The following is a 25,691-nucleotide window of genomic DNA, read 5'->3' on the forward strand; positions in this document are numbered from 1 at the left end:
CCCATACCTGACACTACTTGGATGACCAAGAACCAGAGACTAGATATCCCAGAGCTTTATAGTAAAACCAAATACTACTGTTTTTTTTAAGTAGTTGCAAATGACTCCTAGTGATATTCTGCTGTATGGATCAATTCCCTATTGAGCCATCGTCAGAGGAATTTCCTCCTGCAGCAGATGGGAACAAATACAGAGACCCACGACCAGATACTATGCAGAGAGAAAAAGATCTTGGAACATTTACCTCTAAATGGGATGTGTCCACCAAATCCCTCCTCTCAGTGCTCAGGGAACCTCACAGAAGAGGAGAGGGAAAGTGTAAGAGCCACAAGAGATGGAAGTCACCAGGAAAACAGGGTCCTCTAAATCAACTGAGCAAAGCTCAAACAAACTCAGAGAGACTGAAGCAGCAAGTACAGGGCTTGCCTGCATAGGTCTGTATCAGGTCCTGTGTGTGTGTATTATAGCTTTCAGTTTAGTATTTTATGGGACTTGGAGTGTATGAACATGTGGGTCTCTGGATTCTTATGCCTTCTCTTGGTGCTCTTTTATTTTTGTTGGTTGACCTTGTCCAACTTTGATGTGATAGTTTTTGTGTTTCATCTTATATTTTACTTTGTTATATTTTGTTATTTCTCAGAAGCCTGTTCTTTTCTAATGAGACAGACAGAAAGGGAGTGGATCCAGATGGGAGGGGAGATGGGAGGAACTTGGAGGAATAGAGGGAGGGGAAACTGTAATCAGGATTTATTATATGAGAAAAGAATCTATTTTCAATAAATGGGGGAGAGGGAAAATTGTTATCTGGGTGTATATCCCCTTAGAATACAGAATTATAGTGAGTGATTTTTTTTGCATGTGTGTTCATGTGTGTGGATGCACATGTGTATGCAGTTGCATGTGTGAACAGTAGTTTACATCAAGGATCCATTTCTATTCCTCTCCGTCTTATAATTTGAGCAGGTTCTCTGAACCAATGCTCAACTATTTTGCGTAGTCTGGCAAACTATCCAGTTTGCCAGTTTACTCTAGAGATTCCCTTGTCTCTGCCCCCTTGAGCTTGGAGTTACATATAAGGTGCCACATTCATCTGGCATTTACATAGACTCTGGGGATTCAACTCCAGTCCTTGCCCTGTGTGGCAAGCACCTTACAAGTGGAGACACTCCCTAGCCCAGGCAAGCGATTTTTAAAATCTTTTGGAGTGTTCCAATACTGATTTTCCTTATCTACACTGTTGTGGATAGACATTGTAACCCTTCCTTTGTGACTGAGATGCTCTGTAGAGGAGGGGTAGCAGTTATGAATTACAAAGAACTGCTTGAAATGACCTCAGAGGGGAAAGGCTTCATCATTTGCCTGTCTGCTGCTTTACCTATAACATTCCAGAAGGACTAGTTAGCAACAAACCATGATGCTCCAAGAAGGCTTGATGACTTGTATGTCTGGAGAGACAGTAAGTGGGAAACAATTCTATTATTAATACTTTATTGACAACAAGCCCACCAGCTGGCTCGATTTGCAAAGGTAGGTGTTGGAGTAGTGCTTTTAATTAGAAACATGAAGGCAGCCAGCCCTTCACACAGATTTGTTACAGTCAGCTGTTCCTTACTGCATCTCCATAAAGCACAGCTCTCAGGGTGGCCCTATTTCACCCAGTCAATACTAACATAATGTTCACACAGCCTCACTGTGATTTCTTTCCTGGTTGGCTTTTCTATTTCAGCAGCTCATGAGGAGGTCTTCAGTATTCAAGAACACTGGGTTGCTGCTGTGGACACAGTGTCAGTTGGGATCAGCTGTTTCATAAGACCCCACGTGGACAGTGCTGAGTGCCTCTTGCTGCTCTGGAGCCCTTGGGCTGTGGGGGACCACACAGAGACACCTGTCAGTAGGCGCTGAAAGAGCCTCCATCCCCAGTGGGTTCCATGTATCACCCTGCATTTATCTTTAGTTCTCTCTTTATTAGGCTTACATTAATGATGGCCATGCAAACATGCTGTTTTTCTGTTCACCGCATGAGCAGAAAACATTTCTGAAAGTGCTTTTCAGGAGAGTGGTGCCTTATTTCCTTCATAGCTCTAGTGACCAGGACTTAGGCACAGGCATCAGGCACTGCAGTCTTCTTAGTGTTCCCCATTCTAACTAAGAAAAAGCCCTATACCTCCAGCTCAATAAGGAGTATGAAGCTACTATGCCATTGGGTTTGTTTTTCTGACCATCTACCCAGCCCCAGCACATAGGGGAAAGTAGCAGAATAGCCCTGGGTCAGGTATGAGATTAGCTTTTCTCTTCACTTCTACACACATGTTGCTTTCTCAGCAGTAAGGAGGAATTACGTGATAGAAGCATGGTAGCCGCTTTGCATGGGGCAGGCACACAGAGAGTAGCTCAGCACCCCTTAGCAGCCATGCAGTCCTTGGGTGGTCCAAGGGCTTTACTACACTTCGAAAGCTGGTCTGGAGGAGTGAGGAAGCTCTGATTCTGGTTAGGGGGATCTCTGGCAAGAGCTGCTCTACTGGAGACAATTAAACCATCCTAGAGGTGGGCTTGTCTTTGCTGTGGTCAAGAAGCACATGGGGGTCTCTGAGATTGAGGGATGTGCTTTTCTGTAGCTGGTATGAGTGTGACCTTCAAGAGTTTTGGAAATCTACCTTCTGGAGCCACTGGTACCTATGGGATGGTCTGCGAGTCCTATGGGACACTAGCATCTCCCACCTCACCAAGAGGAGTTGTTTCGATTTCTAATATCTAGTTCCACATTATTAAGTGACAGCTCCCTCTTTGAATTCTAAAGTGTGATTTAGATTCTGCACAGGCTCATGTTTGTAACAACTGTTGTCTAAAGCAGCTTAACTATCAATGCATAGACTTTCCCCACAGGGGTTGATTGTGTTAATTCCTCCCAGGAAAGCTCCACAATTTCATGCGTTTATGTTAAAACATGAAGGAAAGAAGTAGGGATTAAAGGTGCCTGTGAATGTGTGCCCACAGACACACATCTAGGGAAAGGTCTCACTGTGCATTTAGACACACAGAAGTCACAAGGCCTCCCTAGAACATCCCACCTGTTGCTAGCTAGTCCTTCTGGAATGGTCCTAATTGAAGCTGTCAGTCATCAGGAGTTAGGTTATTTCACAATGTGTTTGGAAGACAAACTCAAAGTTTAATTTAACTATTAGGGAATGACTATAGAAAGTTGTAAAACAAATTACATTCTATGCGCAGATGGAATTGGGAGTTCTTCTGGTAACAGACACATCCATCAAATTTCCTTTTCCGAGTCTGTCATTTCCCCTAAGAATGATTTCTGAGTGTTTGGACTGTATTGAACAGAAAATATTCCCCGTGAAGAGGAGTGAGTACAGATCAGCACTATAGGGAAGCTGACATGCTAGCCCTTAGTAGGGTTCTGCAGACCATGGCATGTGTCTGTCTTTGAGTAGTAGGTACAGTTGGCAAGCCTGTCTACTAGGCAAAGGTTAGAGTCCCTCAAGTGAACTCTGCTGAGAGGTTGATAAGACCACGAGGGGCCAGGTCATCAGAGATCATCACATGCTTTCCAGAGGCTGAACTGTGGTACCCTGTGGTCAGTTAAGTCAGCCAATTACTGCAGGAGCTCTCCAGGACAGCTCTCCTTGGAAAAGCGTGCTGCTGAGTTACACTGGGGCATTTTGAGGCTCATGCCTGGGGCCAAGAACACGGAGGTTAGATGCCGAAGAGTCACTTCATGGTGACAGTCATAGTAATTATCACTGGGATCCAGAGGACATGTATAACTGGTGGAGAGGGTCACAGTCTCATCCATATTCCTTTCCAGAGGCCAAGCCTTGGGCATGATATCACAGGGATGGGATTCATGCTCTGCCCTGCCCAGTCCTCGTCTGTTACCATCCTTGTTGAATGGGTCATATTGCTTCCTCAAGGGCTAAGTTTTGGCTCTCAGGCTGTGCTCTAAGAAGTGCTGTGTGTATCTGCATCCTGCAGGGGAGGGCTCTTGGACCCATTCCTGCTACTTCTTCCCTTCCCTTAGAGATCCACATGCCCCTTCTTTCCAATTTAGTTTAAGTAGAAGGCTGCTTCCTAAGGTAGGAAGACATCTCTACTCCCAGGAACTACCCAGAAGGAACTACCATTCCCTAGTCAGGGAATCGTGGATTATCAAAGCAAAGAAAGTCAACCAAACAGCTGCAAGCTCTCATGAACATGGGTTGTTGTGTACTCTATTTCTGCTAGAAGTGCTGACCTCCCTTCAGCTCTTTGGGGGCTCTTTTCCCTTCTCTATGTTCTGGGAGGCACTTGTTTAACACAATACCTGTAACATGGTATCTGTTTCATTGGACTCTATGTTTAAGTCTTGAGGGCAGAGGCATGGTTCTGAACTATATCATGCTTGGGATCCATCCCTCTGCAGCACCCAGCATATATGAACAGGGTGTGTTTCACAATGGCTGCTCAGCATCTTTACTATATCAGAGGCTTCTCCATTTGGTTGGATTTTAGTTTGTTTGCTTTCCTTTTTCTAAATACTCACTTGGAGACTGTTTTTAAAAGATGAAAAAAATTCACATTTCCCACTGGTGGGTTCTGAGCAGTATGGAATTGGGGGTAGGAAGCAGACATGGTTCTATGAGTCCTGAGGGTTAAGAACAGTCACCACTTCCCAGGGTTTGATGAATAAAGCTGAAGTTTCCTGCTAATATATACTAGTAGAGGGAAAGGCTCAATAATAAAATGACAGCAAGGGTGGGAGAAAAAGCCTACATGGGTGGGCAGAACACACCCAGGTTTGAGAAACAATTCTGAAAGGCAACCATTTGATTGAAGGGTTGAGAATTTAGGTATCTTCTTTAGACTCAGGAACTCTCTAAGTAGGCAGTTCTAGGTTTCTAAACTAGCTGATATAAGCTCCCTGATAAGTAGTATTTAAGGGCTGTGTTTTCAGGGAAGGGGAAATGCTGCTGCAGCCCAGTGACTAAAATGAAGCATCTCTGTCATGGAAGGCGTTGACCCTACAGCAGTGGGGTAGACACCTGGAGTTTTCTAGGGGCCAGCAGCAATCAGACCAGTGAGAACTTACTGACAATCAGAATTAGGTTGCCTACCAAAAAAGGGGGTAATGGTAATTGGGGGAGGGTTCTGCTTCATCCCATTCCTCACAGCCACCTGACCTTAGCTCCTTGAGTGGAAAAAGCCAATGTCCAAATGGCTCTTCTTTGTGGTAAGATCCACACTGTCTACTTGCATGTGACTGAGGTCTTTGTTTCTTTTGGATTCTGTCTGTTTTTCTAGAAGGGGTAAGACCTCTGTGATCAGTTGTGTACCCTCCTTCCCCTAATTACTAGGATCCAGCAATAAGTTCTCACATATATGAGGCTCCTTGGTTTATGATCAGGCTCTACTGGAATTCAGGATGTAAACATTAATGTTTGAAATACATTGAATATCATCTATGTAGACACACACAAAGCTCTCCTCAGTCCTTACTACAAATATCACATAATTTACCAAATGAGGGACTTACAGGTAAGATGATGGGTTAGAAGCCCCTTTTGATGGTTAGTGTTGATCATCAACCTGACAGAATTTAGCATCATCTGGTAGACAAGCCTCTGAGCATGCCTGTGAAAGATTATATTGATGTGGGAAGACCCATCTTAATTGTGTGTGATCCTTAGGCAGGGGATCTTGGACTAAATAAAGTGGAGGAAGCCAGCCAAGTAGCAAACATTCAGTGTTTTCTTTCATGACTGTGGTTATGATGTGAGCAGCTGCTTCAAGATGACACACTGACCTCCCCATAATGATGTAGTCCAGAACTATAAGTCAGAATAAAACATTTCCCCCTTAAATTGTTTTTGTCAGGGTACTTTATCATAGCAACAGGAAGAGAAAGCTAAGGCAACCTCTGCGTGTCCCACTGAAAGAAATAAGATAGTAAGCAGTAGTGTCTATTCTAACAGCTGAAAAATGAGAGGATACACCAGGTGAATTCTCCAGAGGCAAGAGCATGAAGTTTGGGCCAAGGCTAGGGATAATTTCCAGAGGGACCCTTCAGTTACACACATGGTGGAACTCTGGGCTGGAAAAAGATAGGCTGTAAAAATATGACCAGGGGCTGGCTATACAGCAGAGAGACATAAGACCAGCACAAGCTCTGGAGACAGAGGGTAAAGTGTGCCTGAAGCTGAGATTCACTGGGAATCTGGAGGGAACAGTCCAAGAGGGAAACATCCTGCTACTGCCTGGGCAGGTGGTGATCTGGGAACTAAGAAGTACACTGCTGAACTCAGGGTAGGTGTGCCAAAGTCAAGACAAGAGGAGTGACTTGATATGAAGCTACATGGTGACTGCAGAAACAGAATCTTACAGGGGCAGCTGGAGTTCTGATAAGAGGAAACTGCCCAACTGAAACGTTAAGCAATGGTGTGGGGTGTGGTCACATTAATACCTTGGATGTAGAAACTCAAGCCAGGGAAGCAAGACCATCCAGAACATGTGGAATAATAACCGGTGGAAACTACCTCACATCACTCTATACTGAGGGTTGGGAGAACTCAAGGGCTGACATCTACTGGCAGCTGAGCAGATATAACCCAAAAGATTCGTCAGAATGTATGCAGTGTCTCCCCCTCAAGGGAATTCCTGCAGGTAGTGTCTCTCATCCATATTAACGCCACACACTTCTTGTGTGGAGCTCTACCCAACCACAATATGCAGCACCATGTATCATTAAGACAAGATTATGGACCCCATAGTATAGAAGTGCAGGATTGGGAGAGGTTAAAGGAAAAGGTTAAAACTGATAAACTTGAAGAAAGTAATCAAAACATTGATTTGAGTAAGTGGCTGGCTGGACTAGGTAGGATGCCCCAGAAAAATACACTGAGCTGGGATCTTACTCTGAAACCAAGTGAAGTCAAGAATCAGGGAGTGGGGGAGAAATGGTGATGGTTTGTGTTTAATATTGGTCCCATACATGAAGGGAAGCAAGAGCTACATGCCATAGGACCTGATGCCTTATGGCAGATGGCCAAACTCTTACGTTAGTCAAGGTTGGTATGAGGAAGCAGAAAGTCCTGGTAATACACTAGAGACAGGTAGGAGATTTGGAGAAGTCAAGGATGCTGTCTAATTATCTGGATTAAGACATTAGGTGAGGATAATCCATTCTACGATTTTAGGAGATAAGGATGAGACGGAGCAAAAAAGTTTACCTCTGCTGTCTATATCTGTAGTGAAGGGCAGCATGAGGGTAGAAATTCCAAGTAGCTAGTGTGTGGGAGAATGGAGCAGAGAGAGGGGTGGATGGCCACAATTCATGGATCTAGAGCCTACTGCATGATGGCTTGTAGTCATGATCAAGCCATGAGAGGCCCATGACTGGTAGAGGGTCTTCACACAGTACCTGTTGTTGCAAGCCCCTGTGATGGGTCGGTACTTATTTGCCAGGCATGTATCAGGACATCTTGGAGGCAGCATGAACGGCAAGCATCCTGACAGGTTGGCAATTGTGCCTAGAAGGTCTGCTGCTAGGGCATCTGCATAACAAGACAGACCAGCGCGTGTGTGTCATCAGTACCAGATAAAGTACCTTTCCGACTGTGTATCAACCATAGCCTCAACATCTGCATCGGGACTTCCTGTATAGACTCAGTCACCATTCTGAGAAAACCGCCATCTCCTTCTCAGTCATATACACTTTCATTTAATCTCCTCAAGAGCATCTTCATTGTTAGGAGAGTGGGAGTTTTGTCTACTTTTGTGCTTTGTGATGATTCAGAAAAACAGCCTGAGCACCATGTGGCTCCAAGACAAGCCAGTAGGCTACTACTTAGAGTTGTCACCCATTCATAGCATACATCACTGGGGCCAACTCATATCTGTACAACAAAAACATTCCCATTTCACAATTATCCAATGCTTCAGGAGAATACTAAGACAGGATGTCTATCCTCCTGTAGAAACCTGACTTGGTTTAGCTTGCTAATAGTGTTCATTTCTTCCTCTATAAAAGCCTTTATTTTTTCTCCTATTGATTATTTTCCCTTATAAACTTCTCCAGATTAGAGCCTTTGGATGCAATCTCTCTGGTTTATGTTTACTGTTTTTCTTGCCAATTCTGTCACTGTTTATGTTACTCAACAAATCAAGGTGAGGAGGCTTGAAGATAACCCTACAAAACTTGGATGGCTATATACTAATGAAATTGAGACACTCACTAGAACAGTGGTTCTCAGCCTGTGGGTCATGACCCCTTTCACAGGGGTCACATATCGGATATCCTCCATATCAAATATTTACACTGTGATTCACAACAGCTATGAAGTAGCAACTAAAATAAATTTATGATTAGGGGTCACTACAACAGGAGTCAGCAAGCTCCCATCCTTGGGCCTGGTCACCCCACACCACTTCTACCACTGTCTGAGTTGATGTCACTGCTGGGTAGGGACCAATGTCCTTAGAAAGGTCTTTCAACTATGCAGTCTGAAACAAAACCCTTTTAGGAATGACTTTTTGGTTGCTATAAAAGTCAATTAAATGTAACTATTCAGTGTAGGATCTGAGAAATGTGGTTGATCCTGATTTAAAAGGATTTCATCTTATCAGGCAAAGCAGCACTAAATTAACATATATCAGAGATCAAGTAACTCACGGCACTGCATCCGAAATAAATCTCACTGAGCTTGTTAAAAGAAAGCTGATTTTCCGAGTGTGGCTTCATAGAAGTAATGCCGCATCTCTGGGCTGTGCCCACATTTGCTTCAGTATCTCAGGTCCACAGAGGTTTTGATCTGAAGTGGTTCATGCTTTCTTCCACTGTGCTCTACTGCAGCTGCCATGTGAGCAGCCGGAGACTGCAGACTCACCTCATTTTTGGAAAGCCCGTGCGGCTGTTACATTCTTTGAGTAACTAAGTCAGAAAGCCCTGGCTACAAACTGGGAAGGTGAAGCTCCTGTCCAGCCCCTCTGCTTGCTGTGACAAGACACAAACAATGAATGTTTCCTCAGAGAGCTCCTCCAAGTGAATGTGTTCCCCATGTGTCACTAGGTGGGAAGGCTACAGGAAAACTCCCAATTTATTTTAGACCACAAAGGGCACGTTTCTCTAGATAGGATTCAAATACCAGAGGAATTGTATTTCAAAGAATAACACAAATAAGAAACCGTGTGTGGGTTTAAGCAGAGGCAGAGGCATGTGGCCACTTACCTGTGAAGAACTGTGATTGTTCACGTTTCAAGGCTTGTATTGATGTTTCCATGATCTCTGCTGCTCGGGAAACAGCCCCACTGGTGGACTCTGGCAGCTTGGAGAAAGAGAGAAGCTGGGTTGGGGAAAGGACTTCCCTTTTCTTGAGGTTCCTAGAATAAGGAGATATAAGTTAACTGGGCCTGGAGAGGCAGATCAGCTGGTAAGAGTACTTGATGAACAAACACGCAAGTATTCAAATTGGATCTCCAGAACTTATGGGAAAATCTGGGCATGGTGATATGTGCCTGCAATCCCAGTGCTGGGCAGTTGGTGGAGACAGGTAGATCTCTTGGGCACCTTGCAGACTAGCCAAACTGGTGAGCCCCATATTCCAATGAGAGAACAAGTCTCAAAATATAATGTGTAAGGCTCCTGAGGTTCACTTCTGGTCTCCTCATGTGTGTGCATGTGAACCTGCACACAGACATCCCCCAACATCCTCCCCCATCACTAACACATATATCACATATTCGTATACACCAATAAATAGAACACTTAGTGAGTGACTGCACATACCAGACAATGCACCGAGGGGCATACAAAGAAAAAACCTAAATGGTTCTGAACCACAGAATTGCTGGGGTCCGTAAAAGGGATAGAGCACAAACAGAGTATCAATATTGGGTGCTGAAGAAAATGTCCAATATTTTCTCTTTAAGAAACATCTATATCTAAATGATCTTGATTCTCTTTTACAGTTCTTTGGTTCTCATGAAAACCTGGGCTGGGCAGTCACCACAGGGCAGAGTGTCTCAGCTGTAGTGGGGAAGATCATCAAATCAACCACCTCCAGAGTCCGAGTGTCTGAGGCCAGGCAGACCCCTGCAGTTGGCACAAATGTCCCTTTCCTGCTCTTGGTTGTCCCAGATGGACCCAGGTTTATATCACTGCAGCTTTTGGGAAAACAACTCAGCCTTCTTTTCAGTTTTCTCATACTCTGATTAAACGGAATGTTTATATTTTCCATTTATTACTAATAGCCTAAAATACATACTGCTCTCTGAGCAAACGTCATGTTTCAGGTGCTTCAGTGTGGTTGCATCATATTATAGCCTGAAAACATGATGAAAGAGGCCACTTGCTCTCATTACAGAACAAAACCAGTTACTTCAGGTGACCGACAGTGTCTGCTGTAATCATTTCCACATCTCTGTGTATACCCAAACAGCGTGCTGATCACCCCAAAATATGCAATACAAATAAGACTTAAAAAAAAACCTCAGGACATAAATACTATGATTATGACAGTTTTGTACGTGAGGAATTTAACACTTAACTCATGTAAGGTGAGTAGCTTTTGCAAAGTAGATATGAGTGACAGCAGCAATGTTGATACACACATACACACACACAGTGGGGGCCCACAAAGGCTTCCTAGTGAAATCTGAGCTTGCTTTACACAGCAGGGCTGCATTAGGGGATGGCTTGACCACATGCATGATCACCAGGTGCCTGGGAAAATCTGCACTTGGCTGTGCTGGGGGGAGGTCTTTTGCTCCACCACTTGGGATTCCTTTAAAAGCCCTTTATTAGAGACAGAAGGGGCTAGTGGGCTTTGACCCAGGCCCTCCCAAGGCTATCCTGTGTTTCTGTCTCTCTATATTTCTATGTACATATTCCTCATTTCTCCCTGCTCAAGAGTACCCTGGGGGAAAAGTGGGGTCAGGCTCTGACCCCCTTACTTGTACTGGAAATGACTCTATTTACCGATGTCCATGATATAAAACATGACTTATCAAATACTTCTATTTTTTACATGCCCACATATTTGTAAAAGATCCAGTGAAGTCCTGAGCCTTGAGGAGACAGATTATTCAACATGCAAACTAAGACATGAATTGATCAAAGCTCCATGGGAACTGACAGAGGTAGAGGTCATTGTCTCTTATCACTAGCAGGGCTATATCTTCCTGAGATGCTAATGGTAGACAGGAGCATGGCTCCTAAAGACAGACATTTCTCTAAAATTTATTTGAGCAAAGGACATTGCTAACAGGGAAAGTGGGATGTTTTAATGTTTGTATTTTGAGCACCCCTTCTGATGTTCACCTTTGTAAACAGGCAAATATTTTGGGTGCAGGGTGATTTGTCTTTCTACTTAGTGGTTGATGAACTCTTCCTGACTGCCCTAGCTGCCTTGAGGGAAAAAATGGTCAGTCTAACAGCCAGCTGGCTATCATTATGCCAGAACCAGCCATTGAATACCCCATGGACACTGGAGCATGGGAAACAAGAACCCCCGCTCCTCCAGGAGGTCTGTCCCAGGCCTTTTGCTGCCATGAGCCTTGATGAACTGCGTCTGCCTCCTTCGAGGATCACGTCTGATGTTCTAGAAGACCAACTGCTGAGATTGATGCTGGGGCTAAAGACTGCAGTGGGTCTAAAACCCAAGCATTGATGGCAGTACTTGGTGCTAGGGAGGGGTTGAGCATCCAGCTGCCTTACTGCCTAGGAAGCAGATGATCAGTCTGAGAGCAGCTAGGGCAGGAAGAATGAAGCAGAAGGAAGGAGGAAGAGGGAGTGGAGAGTTGAGAGAAAGGAAGGACAAAGGCATAAGAAGCCAGGGAAGAGAACACGCCGGCCACAGTTGGTGGAATATTTTCAGGGAGCTGCCAATTCCTTAGAGCCAAGGGTCTTAGACCCTAGTCTGAGAGCTATAATACTAGTCTCTGCCAAGGGCTAAATTTCTAAAACTCCAGGCCTGGTAGGTACCGGTACACTTGTAAGGCTAAGGGCTCTTATACCTGAGACTCACAGGGACTGTGACACTAGAGGGCACCACTTTCTGATGCTGTTGCTCACTGCTGCCAAACGAGGTAATGAGGGCTACTGGAGAGCTTCTTGCCTATCCAGCATTCCTATCTGGAGAGAGCAAAAAGAACCCTTGGCCTGCTGATTGGTGATGCCAACCAATACCCTGCTCTGTTCTGAGGTAGACAGCCACCGGAGACAGTCTTCCCTGGTACCTTGACCCCTAGGCTGGACATTCTAGTCCTCACAGCTTGCTGCTGATATCAGTCATTACCACGGACCAGTGCCTCTGTATTCCTCTAGCTTGTCCCCTTAGCTATCACACAGCCCTTCAAGAGGACTGGTCCTCCCTGGTGGATTATCTCCCTTTGTACCCAGCCTGCCATGCGCTCTGATCTTAGGGACTTGAAGAAGTGTTTGTATCAGTTGCCCAGTCAGCTATCCATCTGCTGCTGCCCCTGGGGAGCAGAATAGGCAGCTCCATGTGTTATCCCTCCAATCACAGTGCATGTCTCCAACCATTGTACAGGGCTCATTAACACTCCAGCTGCAGAGACTGGAAGGGTATTCAACGATGGGCGTGTGTCTTTATATTTGCAGAAGGATATTGACTTTACACTCACATTTCGGGAACTCGGTTCAGCTGGCTCAGCATTCCTCATGTGAAAAGCCGAGGAGAGCCATGTATCAGATTTATGTTCTCTTTAGTCCCTGGGGTGTTTGAGAAGTGGAGAATGCTGCCCAGCAGTGTCATCCTCATTAAACCATCCTGTGCCCTTTGCCTCTCAATCTGCTGCCAAGTGGAACCTGGAATATTTCAGTATCGGCAGACTAACATGATGTCACCGATCTGAGCACTGATAATCCTCCTGAGTGTATCCTGGAGCCCACAGGCGACTGTGAACCAGAAATTCACTTTGAATGCTGAAAGGGAGCACATTTGTTGCTCTAGGAGTGGGCCTAGTGGGTGAGGATGCGATCCTGGCACTTGGTGCTGTCTACGGCTTCCTGTTTCCCCAGACCCACTGCCTCTCAGCAAAGAAAAAAATAGGGAAAGTAATCTTATCCACATTCTAGGAGGGAGGGAGGGAGGGAGGGAGGGAGTGAAGGAGGGGAGGGAGTGACAGAGAGAAGGGGAGAAAGGGAGAACGAAAGGAGAAGAGGGGGAGAAAGGAAGAGATAGAGGACCGCCTGGTGACTATATGGATATAGATTTTTTTTGTGTGTGCATCTGCAGATGCACAAAAGCCAGTTTGAGCCAGGAAAGCTCATCTGCTTGGTCTGATGAGGACTCTTGGTCCAAGAGAGTAGAGGCATTGGTATCTTTACTCTTAAACCCAGAAAGGGCTGTTGAGCATAACTGGTCCCCCACACAGGGGTCTTTGGAGCTACTTCCTACAGTACAGCTGACCTAGGTGGCCCAGCCATGACTGGCGTAGGCCCTATCCACCCTTGCCAGCCTTTAGACCTGGCTCTACTTCCTACTGCAGAAGCACAGGCTGCCTATCACAGCTAAAGCTGCCATACTGCCAGTATAGCCTCATGCCCCTTCCTCCCCAAACGGTGCAGCCGGGGGCCTTCCTGCACCGAGATCGACACCATGAAACTCTTTTAGGTTTATGAATTCTCTGCCACCTCTCCCACCTCCAGTGGGTAACTCCTCTGGCTCTAAGATTCCCAGGAGCATCCCGCACTACTGAAAACTCCCCGTCTCCCCTGACGATTCCCATCAGTTCATCTTCTAGGGAATATTGTTGCCTCTTTTGTTCACCTTCAGTTTTTTTAATAGTCAAGTAACAATTTGTCTGTAGCCAATGTGGAATAATGAAACATTTTCTGCCTGGAATAATAGAAATTTGAAGCAAATTGGAAGGTGTCAGGTAATAATTTGTTCCTTGAGAGATGCTGTAACTTTTCACCAACTTCCAATAAAACAATAAGCTTGTGAAGACAAAACCTAGCATGTTTTTGAAGTTTTCTAAACATCTAACGAGACACCATGATACCATTAGCACTGGCGTCTGTCACATATCTAAAAGCACAATGTCAGGGGCTGGAGAGATGGCCCAGAGTTAAGAGCACTGACTTCTTTTCTAGAGGACCCAGGGTGGATTCCCAGCACCCACACTATGTGGTTCATAACTGTCTGTGATCCAGTTCTAGTAGATCTGATGCCCTCATCTGGCCAGTGCAGGCACAAGGCACGCACATGGTTCTTAGATATGCATGTGAGCAAAACATGTACACACATACAATAAGATGATAAAACACTATTTGAAAAATTGAAAATGAGTATATGATATCAGTTGTTTTAGGAAGCTTTGGTTTTAGGCTTGAGGTAGTGTCATGGGGACATCCCAGTGGTTAGGCACCAAGCCTGAGGTGTACAGCACCCTTTCTTCCTTGACGTGTCCTAATGTTATTCCTGACCAGGCTTCAGACTCTGTCATCATGGCGCCCTGAACTATGACTACACTACGGGCCTTTGATCTGTGTTTCTCTGAGCTGAGAGTTTAAGACTGAGCATTATTTTTTCATTGCTGCCAACAGCACTGGAACCATGAGTCATCTCATATGAGCTCATTTGCAAGAGGGAGTAATGGTGAACACTGTCCCTTACCTCTTCATGGTGCTGTAGACTGCATTGTCCACCATGAGCTGGCTCGCTTCCACCACATGGGTAACACGGGACTTCATCGTCTTCCCTAGGATATAAAACATGGCACCACTAAAACAGGCCCACAGTAAAGGAACTCTGCCAGCTTTAGCTTCCTTCCTCAAGTACAGATGGACACAATGCCAGTCACATGGTCTCTAGAAATGAATGGATTATTGGGCTGTTCTTGAGCATTAACATTTATATAAAAATGAAACAGATTGCGAAAAGGTAAACTAAGTAACTGCATATTTCGGACAGTGTGTCAGTGAGAGGGCCTATAGCATTCAGCACCTGACAGCATCTACCTTTGATGTTTGATGTAAGGAGAAACAATATGATGGGAAACTGTTGGAGAATCTGAGAAGTTTGTAATCTCAAGTCCCCAAGATACCAGCTTGGGGCACAGTGTCTACTCATTTTCCCTGCTGACTTCTAAATCCACCACCTTGTTATACCCAATTCTCATGAGTCAGCTGTGGTCCTGAATTTACTAGCTTGGAAAAGTACTCATCCCTCAGACAGTGCCTGTCTGCTTCCCACCCTGATGATCTTGGACTAACCCTCTAGAAACTGTACGCGCCCCCCTCCCCGATTTAACGCTTTCTTTTTGTAAGCATTGCCTTGGCCAAAGTGTCTCTTCACAGCAATAGAACACTGGCTAAGACAGCGTCTGAGAGTTTGTCTGGAGTCCAGTGCTGTTGCAGATGCTTAAAAATGTGTCTCTTTTCCTTTCATTTCATTAATGCCTTTTTGGGAAGTTCTGTACCTCATAACTGGCCTCCCCTACACTCCCATCACTGAGTGGGAAAAGTGACAGCTGAGACATCTTTCTTTCCTTCCTGTCTTTTAAAATACGGACCTGCTGGACTGTGCCTCCCCTCACAACACAAAGACCCTGATGAGTAATATTCAGACTCCTTTCTGTGGAATACAAGACCCTAACAATCTACAAGGACCAGGTTTAATATTTCAAAGCTCTGGGTGTGATACTTTAAAAAGTATCATCCTCTGGTACTAGAGAAATGGCTTAGTTAAGAAGAACATCTGCTACACAGCATTAGGAACTCAGTTCAGATCTCAATATCCATGAAAAAGTCTGGCACGATTTCATGTACCTTTTACTGAAATGCTGCACAGAGCAGGGACAGGAGGATCACTGAGGCTTGCTGGTTTTCAGTCTAGTTTCAGGTTCAGGGAGAGAATCTGTCTTAGGGTAATAATGTAGAGAGTGGTAGGACTCCTGATGCCCTTTTCTGGCCTCTATACACATACACATGGGCACAAATGCCCTTACATGCCTGTGTACATATCCCACCCACCCCCAAACTAGCTACTTAAAACAGGCAACTCATTTTCTTTTCTTTAACAAAATAATGACCTTTGAGTGGATGCAGCAGAAGAACTTGATCCGTTCTTCATGGTGTATCCTGTGCACTGTGAACCTTAGAGAGCTGGGTACCTGGCCTCTATCCAGTGGAGGTTGGACTTAGTAGGCACTTGTCATGTGTAAGACCTAAATGATTGAATAAAAGAATTAACTATAAAGCAAAAAAAAAATTGTTTTTTTTGTGTATGTATTTACTATTCTGGGGAATAGTAGCTGCCAGTGAGAGAATTTCCTATTATTTACCACTATTAAAATGAAATTTAAATTAAACTGATCATACATTGCTTATACTTAATTGCTACATTACAAAATATTTTACCAAAATTTAAAGAAAGGTTTATTTCAAATTTTGTCTTTGAACCAAAGATTTTTTTGTATTAAAATTTTTCCTGTAGAAACGCTTTCTCATCTATGATCTTCTAAAATCCCTGTGGGACTGGATAGATTTTAAATTAATTATGTTTTGGATAAACAGAGATGTCTAGTTTATCTACAACGAGGAGAGAATCTTCCCCTCTGCCCATCTCAGGTTAACTTTCTGGGGCCGCATAAATTAGACAGAAAGGAAGGATAAACAAGAGAAAAAACTGGCAGCCAGCAAGCCTTGGTCTGTTTGCTGACGTCCCAGGAGAGCTGCCAGAGCTAACTGACAGAGCAGAGCTGAGAAGTTGGCTAAATGGCATTCTCAGGAAAGGAAGAAAAGAGGGAAGGAAAGAGGAAGGGAGGGAGAGATGGAGGGAGGAAGAAAAGAGGGAACAAGTGGTTAGTGAACAAGCTGTGAGGAGGCAGATAAATGGGGAATGCCACTCAAAGGTCATTATTTTGTTAAAGAAAAGAAAATGAGTTGCCTGTTTTAAGTAGCTAGTTTGGGGGTGGGTGGGATATGTACACAGGCATGTAAGGGCATTTGTGCCCATGTGTATGTGTATAGAGGCCAGAAAAGGGCAGCTGGGTTTGTGGTATGGGTTCCTGGTCTGTGCCTGGCTAGAGACCTGGAGCCTTCCTTTCTTTCTTCCCCCCAGGGAGGGGTGAGACACTTTGCAAATAGATTTTCTGGCCAGCAGGTGGAGGCAGAGTGCTTCTCTATGACCTGTGGCATTCTCTCAAGATCCACCCAGCAGGTGCACAGGCTACCCATGACTTGTAGTTGAGGCTAGGACAATGACCCTGAGAATTTCAACTTGGCTTCTTCTGTTTTTCTAGGAGAAATCCAAATTCTAGAGAATAACTTGACTCATTCCCTGTCTGGGAGATATCATCTGTCATCTGGCTTTCCACGTGTACCTCCTGAAAGTGCCATCTGCTCTGGGAGGCACACTGGCCTCTAGAATCCCACCCTTTGCATATTCATAGCTGGAATGCAAGAAGTCATTATACAAGAAGATACTGTGTGTCAGGACAAAGAAACAGGCTACGTAGTTCCAAACATGTTCACTAATACAAAGCAAAACGGAGTGAAACACAGCAAAGAAACCAAGGTTTCCTCTCCAAAGCCACAGAGGCCCCAGGCTCCTAAGGGCTGCCCTTGGCTACTCAGATCACTAGGCTTTTGCTCAGAGCCACGTACGGATCCTGTTTTGACCGTCTCTGTTTTCAGAAATCTGGTGAACTGGAACAGAGCTCACTGGCTTTCCTTTTAAACAAACTCCCCCACTAGGCTAGCTTCCCAATCTCAGGATTTGCAGGCCGCTTTCTTGCTCACGCTGCTGCTCATTTGCATCTTATTTTTTTTCACAGCTACAACTAGGTGCTGAGTTCACCATGCAGATAACTTCTCACAGATCTTAATTTTGCACCAACACTGGAAGCCTGTCTCAGTCTGTAGAGAAGAATACACCGGTCTTCAGGAAGCATGTGCCACTAAGCATTGTCAAGAGATGCTCGGAGCAAAGTTTTCTTAGATTTATAATGGTCGTGGGTATACTTCAGGAGAAAATGAAACCTTTTTTTCATTTTCAGTACTTTGTTATCGAATTTCCAGGTGTTGAGGGCTCTTTTCCTCTGTGTTTGGAGCCATCTGGCTCTCCACAGTGATGTGTGTGTGTCCTATAGCTTTGCTTCCCAAAGTGCCATTGATGTCACCCAAATGCACAAAGTCACCTCTGCATTGTCATCTTCCAAATGCATTTAATTTTGGCTGTGGTGAAATAGACCAAATGAAAACTATGTTTCAAATACATTTCAGCAGTGAATATGCATTATTTCAAAGGACTGTTGTTTTGTTTTCAGCTGACTAAATAATGTTCATACATCAAAAAATGCAAAATTGAACCACTGTGAAGCAAACGCTTTTTGCTTGCTTTTGTGTTTGTCTGTGACAGGGTCTTATGAAGTCCAGGCTGGGCTCACTTCAACTTGCTATATATCCGATGCTAGCCTTGAACTCTTGATCCTCCTGCCTCAGAAGAGATTACAGGTGTGCCACCGCACCAAAAGAACTTAAAGAGCACTACCAGTGATTTTAATGATTTTCTATTATTTAGTACCAAACCCAGGCCCTCATATATGCCAAGCCAAGTGCTGCCCTGCTGACCTATACCAGACCAAACGTATAGCCAAAGCTGGCCTTAACCTTGTGATTCTCTTGTTTCATCCTCTTTGGTGTTTGCCTATCGAGACATGGCACCACTGCTGGCGTATTTTCTAAATAAGAAATTTATGGAACAGATGGATAATAAGTCTGCTTTAAAATATCAAAATGAATGATAAAATACATTCCAAAGTGCACTATCATTGTAAAAATTGTTTTCTACATTATCATATATTATTAAAAATGTAAACAAGAGAGTTAAATATTTTACAGATTTATAAATCATGCCTTTCATCCCAGCATTCTGGAGGCAGAGGTAGAGGCAGGGAGATCTCTGTGTGTTCTACATAGCGAGTTCCAGGCTGATGGGGGCTACATACTGAAACCCTGTCTCGAGAAACAAAACAAAAAAATCTGTGAGCAGAGTTATAGGTAACCCACATCCTGATTTTTGAAAATAACACAATTTCTAAAAATTTAAAGCCATGCTGTGCAGATGTTTTTATGAACAGCTCGTGGGTGCAACAGCGTGCTCTTGACTAGCCTCCTGACCTCTGCCTTTTCAGTCTTGTTTTATTTCTCTAGGGCCTTGATAACGATTAAACAAAAGGATGAAGTGGTTTACTCTCTGTCTGTGTGCTGAACACCTGTTATGTTCCAGATGTTAGAAGGGTTGGTGTGGAGGGGTAGGATTTAAAATGGCTACCTCTTTTGTTTCCTCTGGTTGTCAATGGCAGCACACTTCCTAAGTTAAGGCTGAGCAGAAATGCCTGTGATGGTCAGTTCCCAGACTTGGAAGGGGAATGGCGTGTCCATCAGAAGGAGTGCCTTGCAGGTCCCAGTGTAACCAGTGGGAACACACAGAAGGAAGGGAGAAGGGAAGAGGGGAGGAGGGGAAGAAGGGAGGAGGGGAGGAGGGGAAGAAGGGAAGAAGGGAGGCTTTCTTCGGGAACTCCTGACTGAGCTTGCAAAGGCAGCTTGTGACTTCAACACAGCCATGATGTCCAGACATTCAGGAAAAACAAAAACAAAAACAAAAACAAAAACAAAAACAGGCAGAACATGGCTCCTAGCAGGAAGCAGGTTCGGGTATGGATGAGTGTGCTGAGGCCCAAGGGCTGGGCTGTGTCTGAGAGATGGAGGGCAGCAAGTGCCCCTCCAGCATTCTGCCACCAGGAAGCTTGCTCCCTCCCTACCCCATGTCCCTCTCTTCTTCCCTTCCCTATCCCCTCCTTTCCTTCCTTCCTTTTCCTTCTTTATAGCAAAGAGTGATTATGTTAACCATGACATCTCAGTAGCTTTCTTACTGTAATTTTCCATACAACTGATGAATTCCAGAAACTATACTAAAGACATTTAACGAAAGATGGTTTTATAACAAAGGAACAAAAATACTCAGAACTTTTCTTCCAGATAGATGTACAGGTAAAACGGAAATGATTTATTCTGCAGTCATGAAAGAAAAATCAGTTCTTTTAAAGGAGGAATTACAATTTCATCCTTCTAAACTGAAGAATTACATTATTCTCTTTGAAAAGCACAAAAGGGTCTTAACTGGTTCTCAACAACTGCCGTAACATGTTCAGTTTGTTGAGTGTGAAAAACAACTTTACAAGACGAAAAGATCACATATTATTTGTTACTTACCCCACAAGGCTTCTCTGCGTCTCAAGATGAAAGGGAAGAAAATTCCAGTTCCCATTACCACCAGTGTGACTGCCATGGCTTTAAGTGCTCTCATTCTGGAGCTGAAGTGGGGAAGAGATAATCAGGTATTCAGCAGTACACTGTGGGATCTACTATAAATACCCAGGCCTCTCCTCAGGTGGGCCCTCCCAAGTCCAAGGCTGCCACTCCTTAGTAAAGACACTCAACCATCAGATGTATACACAGCCTGGGGTGCTTATCAGAGCTGGTCCTCTGTTCATCAGAAATGTGAGACTAGAGAATTGGAAATTTGTCTATTCAAACACACCTATATGGAGCAAACATCTGACATTAAGCATTTAGCACTTACAAAGATAAATCCTTGCACCTGCTGTATGTCTTATGGAATGAGGACTATAATCAAGTGATTTCAGAAGAAACAGAAGATCCTAAATTGGTCATGCTCCACTTTCTAAGTCTTTATTTTCCTACTCTTAGACACAGCTGGTTTTGAACCCCTGACTTTGCTAAGCAGGACATCCCAGGGAGAACACATCATAGTGCATATCATAGTGCATAAGGGTCTATAAGTGACCCAGCACACCTGAGCTGAAGTCATGGGAACAGGGCGCTGCCAGGCTTTGCTAGGAAAAGCTCTGTTTGCCACACAGCACAATAATGGCCTCCCATAGACAACTTTACACCTTTCATGATAGATTTCTCTTAGAAAATGGAAAATAAAAAGTTTTACAACCTGACCATTTTCCTTCTCTCAGCCGAGGAAGTAGGGTGTGCACAGTTGGGTGCGTTCTTTGTGGTCTTAACTTCTGAAATGTGAATCTTGATTAGTTTTCTGGGACTTGGTCACCTACCATATAAATGGACTCTGTGCTTGGGTACCCACTCAAGCTTCTGATGGGAGTGGCTCGATTCTATGTTTGCTTAGCATTGCATTCCTGCCAAGTTCCCACGTGTCCTGGCTGGTCAGAAAGAAGGTGCCATATCACAGGGGACACTCTGTCCACCTGACTTAGAAAGAAGTGTGATATTCAGAGAAAGAAGAAACTTATTAAAAACCAACCCCTTTAACACTTGCACTTTTCTGAACTGATACAACTAGATGGATGGACAGATGGACGGACAGACGGATGGACGGACACAGACACACACACACACACACACACACACACACACACACACACACACGCCCGTGTACACACACATGTACACAGGACATTAAAGTAGGAGGCAGACCTTGGAAGAAGAGATTTAGTGGAGGGTAGTGGTAAGGAAATGAGAGGATAATGGGGTACTTTGATATGTAATACATATGAGAAATTTTAAAACAATACATAAAATTAATAAAAAGTACCACATAAAAGAGAAGATAGGAATCACCCAACATCAGCTGAATTGTGTGCTATGCTGGTCCCCAGTGGCAATGGCAATGGCAACCTGGAAACCTTATTGTATATCCCTGAGGTACCAGGGTCCTTCTTCCTGAAAAGCGAATAAACTACATCCTCGTTTGTAAGGGTGAATAAAAAGTCTCATTCAGAATGCATTCGAAGCTCACCAGCAACATCCCCAAATCCACCATCTCTGAAATGGGAAAGATTCTGGGTTCCTCCCTGCCAGAGTAAACAATAAAAGCTCTGAACAATAGAAGCCAAGATGCAAAGACGACTCTGAGACCAGCCCAGCTGCCTGGAACAGGTCTAGATCAACTGTGGCACCTGGAAACGGCATCCTGGTTTGAGCTGCCTGCAGGCTGCGTAGGGTGCTCCAGCTTCCCAGCTTTATGAGCTGTCACCCATGCTGGGATGAGCTTTGGTGATGAGGCTGTCTTTGAGTCATTTCTGTTCCTCTAAGTAACTCCTCACCCCAATAAAAATGGTTGGTTTATCAGGTTGGATTTTGGTTGCAGCCATACTTTGGTCTGTCATTGGTTCCCTATCTGGGGTGAGTAGACCTGTGTGTTGTGTCTCCCCAAGAAAAGTTCTGGTCACACATATGTAAATACACTTCAGTGTTACCTGGAGGCCAACAGAGAATGCCTAAGAACATGATGATTTGCCTTAGAGAGACCCCCATGAAGGCAGCAGAGTGAATGCTAGAAAACTATAACTTTTCCTCTGAACTATAGGCTGCAATTTCCCCTTGTATCTCTATTAAGCTATAGTGATGAGTAAGTTACATCCACATGTGGACACCAGTTAGTACTTTAGTGTACAAAGCAAAGAACGACAGAATGATGGGCTTTGCTTAAGACAGCCATCACCTCATGACTTCCTCTTTTTACCTCTCCTCACCTTCTCTTCATATCCCCTCATGACCTCTTCTCACACCCTTTTCTTATCCTTTCCTCGTGTCCTCTCTGTATTTTTTCTCAGATTCTTCCCTCGCATTCTTTCCATTCACCCTTTCCTCGCAGCCTGTCTCCACATCTTCTCATACCCTCCCCTTAGCCTTACTTCTCACCCCTCTCTCTGCATCTTTCCCCAATTCCCTTCTCACACTGTGTCTCAGTTAGGGTCACGATTGCTGTGGTGAAACGCCATGACCATGGCAACTTAGAGAGAAAGGGTTTATTTGGCTTACACTTCCACACTGTAGTCCACCACTGAAGGAAGTCAGAGCAGGAAACATTGTGAGAACTTGGAGGCAGGAGCTGATGCAGAGGCCATGAAAGGGTGCTGTTTACAGGTTTGCTCATCATGGCTTGGTCAGCCTGCTTTATTATAGAACCCAGGACCAACAGCTCAGGGATGGCACCACCCATAATGGGCTGGACCTTTCCCATCAATCACTAAGAAAATGTTTTACAGGCTTGCCTACAACATGATCTTATGGAGGCATTTTCTTAATTGAGTTCTCCTCCACTGAGATGACTTTAGCTTGTGTCTAGTTGATATAAACTATCCAGGACAACTGACCTCTTTTCAGCTTGACACACAAACATATCACCATTAAGCCACAAACTTTCCTTTCACATTCATCCCCAAGATCTCACAAAAAAACATAAGTAGCTTTAAAAGTCCCACAGTCTTTACAAATCCAAACACATTAAAAATCCAGTCCCTTTAAAATATTCAGCATGCCTTTAATCCCAGCATTTGGGAGGCAGAGATAGGCAGATCTCTGTGATTTTGAGGCCAGCCTGGTCTACAGAGTGAGATCTAGGACAGGCACCAAAACTCCACAGAGAAACCCTGTCTTGAAACACACACACACACACACACACACACACACACACACACACACACACACACACACTTCAGTCTCATTAAAAATCCAAAATCTCTTTTAAAAGTTCAAAATCCCTCAACTATTAGCTCCTAAAAAACAATAAAGTCGAATACTTTCTTACTTTAAGAGGGAAGAACCAGGGCACAGTCAGAATTAGATTGAAGAAAAACCAAACTCCTACAGTGTGAATAACAAAATATGCAATATGTGGGATTGACTCACGATTTTATGGTCTCCTTCAAAGGGGTTGGGTCACTTCTCCATCTCTGCCCTCTGCGGCACACACAACATGTCTTCTAAGTTCAAATGGAGCTACTCCACTGCTGCTGCTGTTCTTGGTGGTCATCCCATGGTACCGGCATCTTCAAAATGCTGGGGTCTTCTGCTGAAACTAGTCTGTACTTTCACCAAAAGCCTCTCATAGGCTCTTTTCATAGTGCCAAGCCTCAATTTCTTTGCATGATCCCTTCAGTCTTGGGCCTTCAACTGCCACTGAGGCTGCACCTTCACCAATGGCCTCTCACAGTGCCAAACCTCAGCTGCTCTCCATGAACGCTTCGTGCCTTCACAACCAGTACCACCTGGGTGACTCTTACACTATGAAGTTCAGCTGCCAACACGAGGTACAGCCTTGGCCACCTCTAAACACAGCTTCTACGTTTCTCTCAGGAAACACTTCCCAGAAGGATTTTAGCTAAATAATGGTGATCTCTTCTTAATCACTGCTAATTTCTAAGTTCCAACCGAACAACATCAATTGTCTCAGTAAAGCAAAGGTTTTTCTTTAGTGGTTCTGTTCTCTTGTTAATCACAGCTGATTCTTCAGCTCCAGCTGACGAGACACCACAGATTCTTCACATAAATAGCTCATTAGAGTCTTTGCTTCCCTCTGAAACTTCACAAGCCAAGTCTCCATCATCTTCTCTGGTCTCAACATTCTTATCTTCAAAGTTCCAACAAAACAGCTCACTTAGCCCTCAGCACTCAATGGCTCTTCTGGCTGAAAGTTCTAAAGCTCTTCCACAATCTCCCCCCAAAACATGGTCAGGTCTGTTATAGCAATACTCCACTATTCCTGGCACCAAATTCTGTTCTAGTTAGAGTTAACACTGCTGTGATGAAACACCATGACCAAAAAGCAACTTGGGGAGGAAAGGGTTTATTTGGCTTACACTTGGACATCATAATGAATCACCAAAGGAAGTTAGGACCCCCCTCAAGTGGGGCTGGAACCTGGAAGCGGGAGCTGATGCAGAGGCCCTGGAGGGGTCCTGCTGCAGGCTTGCCTACAAACCTAATTTTATGGAGGCATTTTCTTAGTCGGGGTTCCCTCCTCTCATATGACTTTAGCTTGTGTCAAGTTGACAACTATCCAAGACATATTGTCTCCTCACATTCTGTTCTCATAAACTCTACTCAAATTCTAGGATTTTGTGATGAAATCTCTTAAGATCTCCTTCAACCAACTTCCAGGAAAGAATGCATCGTGGATACCGTGCTGCACCCTAGGTCTTAAGAACTTACTTGTCTTAAACATGAACCTTTGCACTCTTAGACCATAATCTCCTTAGTTCATACTCCTGCCATGGTACCAGCTTCTATTTCTCACTTCCATAAAACATATTTAGGTTCTATATATGAGAAAGATGGTGAAGTATTTGACTTTTCATATCTGGGTCTTGTGTGGTATGTATGTGTGTATGTGCGTGTTCATTTACAAACTTGGTTATGATTGTTTCAAGAGAAGAATATCTTTAAGCCATGGAGTCTAAGGATTTGTGATGCCAACACCACAGCATTACATCCTGGGATAGAAAACAGACACAGACTGGAGAACTTAGGGAAACCAGAACAAAGTAGGTTTTTAGAATTATCTTGGTATTTCATTCTGGGTTAAAGATTGTACTGTAGCTACATATAGTGTTCCTTTTAGGGGAGGTGTTGAAGGTAGTTGTAGTCTTCCAGCTCATTTGAGAATCATCTTAAAGCTTCCTAGGCTTAAAAATTGAGTAATATATTGCATTCAAAATCAATTAACTTACCTGGTAGAATTCAAAGAATCATTTGGTTTTGTTCAAACTTAAACTTAGGTCAGTAGGCAATTTGCTAAATTATACAAGCCAGAATAAACCAAAGACATATGTACAGAAAAGACATTAGTTGACAGAAATTAAATAAATAGACAATGGCTCTCCCACACCCTCTAAAACCT

At 44.1% G+C, this 25,691-nt stretch overlaps 1 protein-coding gene across 1 annotated transcript in view; it reads right to left on the bottom strand.

Annotated features, from left to right (window-relative positions):
- Tpo (thyroid peroxidase) overlaps nt 1–20,324 on the bottom strand; it is a 55,991-nt gene extending 35,667 nt beyond the window's left edge. The window contains exons 1-4 of the mRNA XM_059248190.1: nt 20,231–20,324; nt 14,628–14,712; nt 9,215–9,366; nt 7,409–7,541 (exon numbers count right to left, since the gene is read on the bottom strand). Coding sequence (XP_059104173.1) covers nt 7,409–7,541; nt 9,215–9,366; nt 14,628–14,712; nt 20,231–20,324 — 464 coding nt within the window. The remainder of the gene's footprint in view (nt 1–7,408; nt 7,542–9,214; nt 9,367–14,627; nt 14,713–20,230) is intronic.
- Between the last annotated feature and the right edge of the window lie 5,367 nt (nt 20,325–25,691).

This window comes from Peromyscus eremicus, chromosome 22 (genome assembly GCF_949786415.1).
Source record: "Peromyscus eremicus chromosome 22, PerEre_H2_v1, whole genome shotgun sequence".
NCBI lineage: Eukaryota > Metazoa > Chordata > Mammalia > Rodentia > Cricetidae > Peromyscus > Peromyscus eremicus.